General features: G+C 43.5%; 1 protein-coding gene across 1 annotated transcript; it reads right to left on the bottom strand.

The window, feature by feature from the left end:
* Positions 1-731: 731 nt before the first annotated feature.
* On the bottom strand, positions 732-1484 carry LOC145393991 (uncharacterized). Its single transcript, XM_080267962.1, has one exon. It carries the CDS (start codon positions 1482-1484, stop codon positions 732-734), a length of 753 nt encoding a protein of 250 aa, XP_080124088.1.
* Between the last annotated feature and the right edge of the window lie 269 nt (positions 1485-1753).

Raw genomic sequence — 1753 nt, forward strand, 5'->3', positions numbered from 1 at the left:
GTTGAGGTCCTCTTGGAGAAGATCTACATCTTCTCTAGCTCTGATGTTCTTGCATATGTTGGTGTCGTCAGCAAAAGAGGCAAGTGTGGAGTGCGCAATTTCTTTGTCAATGTCCCCTATCATTATTAGGAACAGTAGGGGACCCAGAACAGAACCTTGTGGTACACCACTCACAACTCTGTGTTCTGCTGATATTCCTCCATTTGCTACAATGGTCTGGAATCTTCTTGTGAGGAAGTTGTGAATCCACACTCCTATTTTTCCAGTTATGCCTAGGTCTCATAGCTTGTGCAGAAGGATACCATGGTCGACCTTGTCAAATGCCTTAGTGAAATCGAGGAAGGCAGTGTCGACATTGTCACCCTCTGTTAAGTGGTGTTTTTTTTTTTTTTTTTTTTTTTTTTTTTTTTTTTTTTAAATGTGTCCGACTCTGGGCAAAGGCTCAGGGCCTATTTCTTAGGGGCAGTCACCTATCCCAAGGCCCAGTAGTCCTCCTACACCTCCACATGTCACCACTTCGGCGCTAACACCCACCGTCCATATTGAATACATGCTAGGGCTGTCTCATACAGGACTGGTGTACTGGTATTAGCGGGGGTATTTTTACGACATGTCGGCGGGTCATCTGGTAGATCAGGAAAGTCTGCCTTTTAGGAAATTCAAATCCTTAAACTGTTCCCTGCCCCAGCCGGGATTCGATCCTGGGTCCATTAGGACTGCAGGCCGCCTCTCTACCGATTCAGCCACAACTCCTTGTCGTGGTGGGCAAGGAGTTGTGACAAGCAGGATCTTCCTTTACGGAAACTATGTTGGCCAGCATTGAAGAGAGATCTTCTGTTGAGGAAGGCATAAATTTTATTTCTCATAACCTTTTCAAAGATTTTTACTGTATGCGAGGTTAGGGCAACTGGTCTGTAGTTTTTTGCAAATCCCTTGGTTCTGCCTTTACAGATTGGAGTTATCATGGCTTTCCTTGCTTCTGCAGGTACTATGCCTGTGTCTAGGGAATGGCGCCACAGTAGATACAAGGGATGTGCCAGAGCATCTTTGCACCTGATTAGAAGATTGGTTGGTATGCCATCAGGGCCAGGTGCTGAGTTTGGTTTGAGCACTTCAATTGCCATGGTGATGTCCTGTTCTGTGAATTCAATGTTGTGTAATATGCTGATGTCTTCAGGCGTCTGTGGTGGGCTGTAGAAAAAGGTCCTTGGATCTAGTATCTTCTTTGTTTCTTCTGGTTCGCTGAACACTGACTGGTATTGTCCGGCTAGAAGTCCACATATTTCTTTGAGATCTTCTTTCATTTCTCCTTCGGCTGTTACCAAGGGTCCGACTGGGCTGCACGACTTCAGGAACCGCTTGGTGTAATTGAAAAAGTAGCTGGGGTTCTGTTTGATGTTCATGATTGCTTTGTTTTCTTCTCTAATTCGTTGCTCTTCATGGGAGTTTTGGAGACTTGTTTCTATTTCCATCAACTGGGTCATTATTACTTGTTTTTTCCTCTTGCTTTTGTTTTTTTATATTTGCTTGTTTAATTTAGTCCTCTTCCTCATGAGTATTCTTCTGTCCCTGGGTATGGTTGTTCTTCTAAGTCCCTGCTTTGTCTTTTGTGGAATATGATTTTTGCAGATGTGGAATATTGTTGTAATTATGGTTTCCATCATACTGTCTGGATCTTGGTTTTGTAATGTTTACTTCCATTTCACTGTGGCCAAAAAAAAATTCAGTCCCTCCCAATCAGCTTTGTTGCTAT

Source organism: Coenobita brevimanus, chromosome 26, assembly GCF_032717465.1.
Source record: "Coenobita brevimanus isolate Jiangsu-jjx chromosome 26, ASM3271746v2, whole genome shotgun sequence".
NCBI classification, from domain to species: Eukaryota; Metazoa; Arthropoda; class Malacostraca; order Decapoda; family Coenobitidae; genus Coenobita; species Coenobita brevimanus.

Excerpts from the sequence above, each read along its gene's own strand:
- LOC145393991 (XM_080267962.1), bottom strand. The coding sequence starts at position 1,484 with ATGACCCAGTTGATGGAAATAGAAACAAGTCTCCAAAACTCCCATGAA.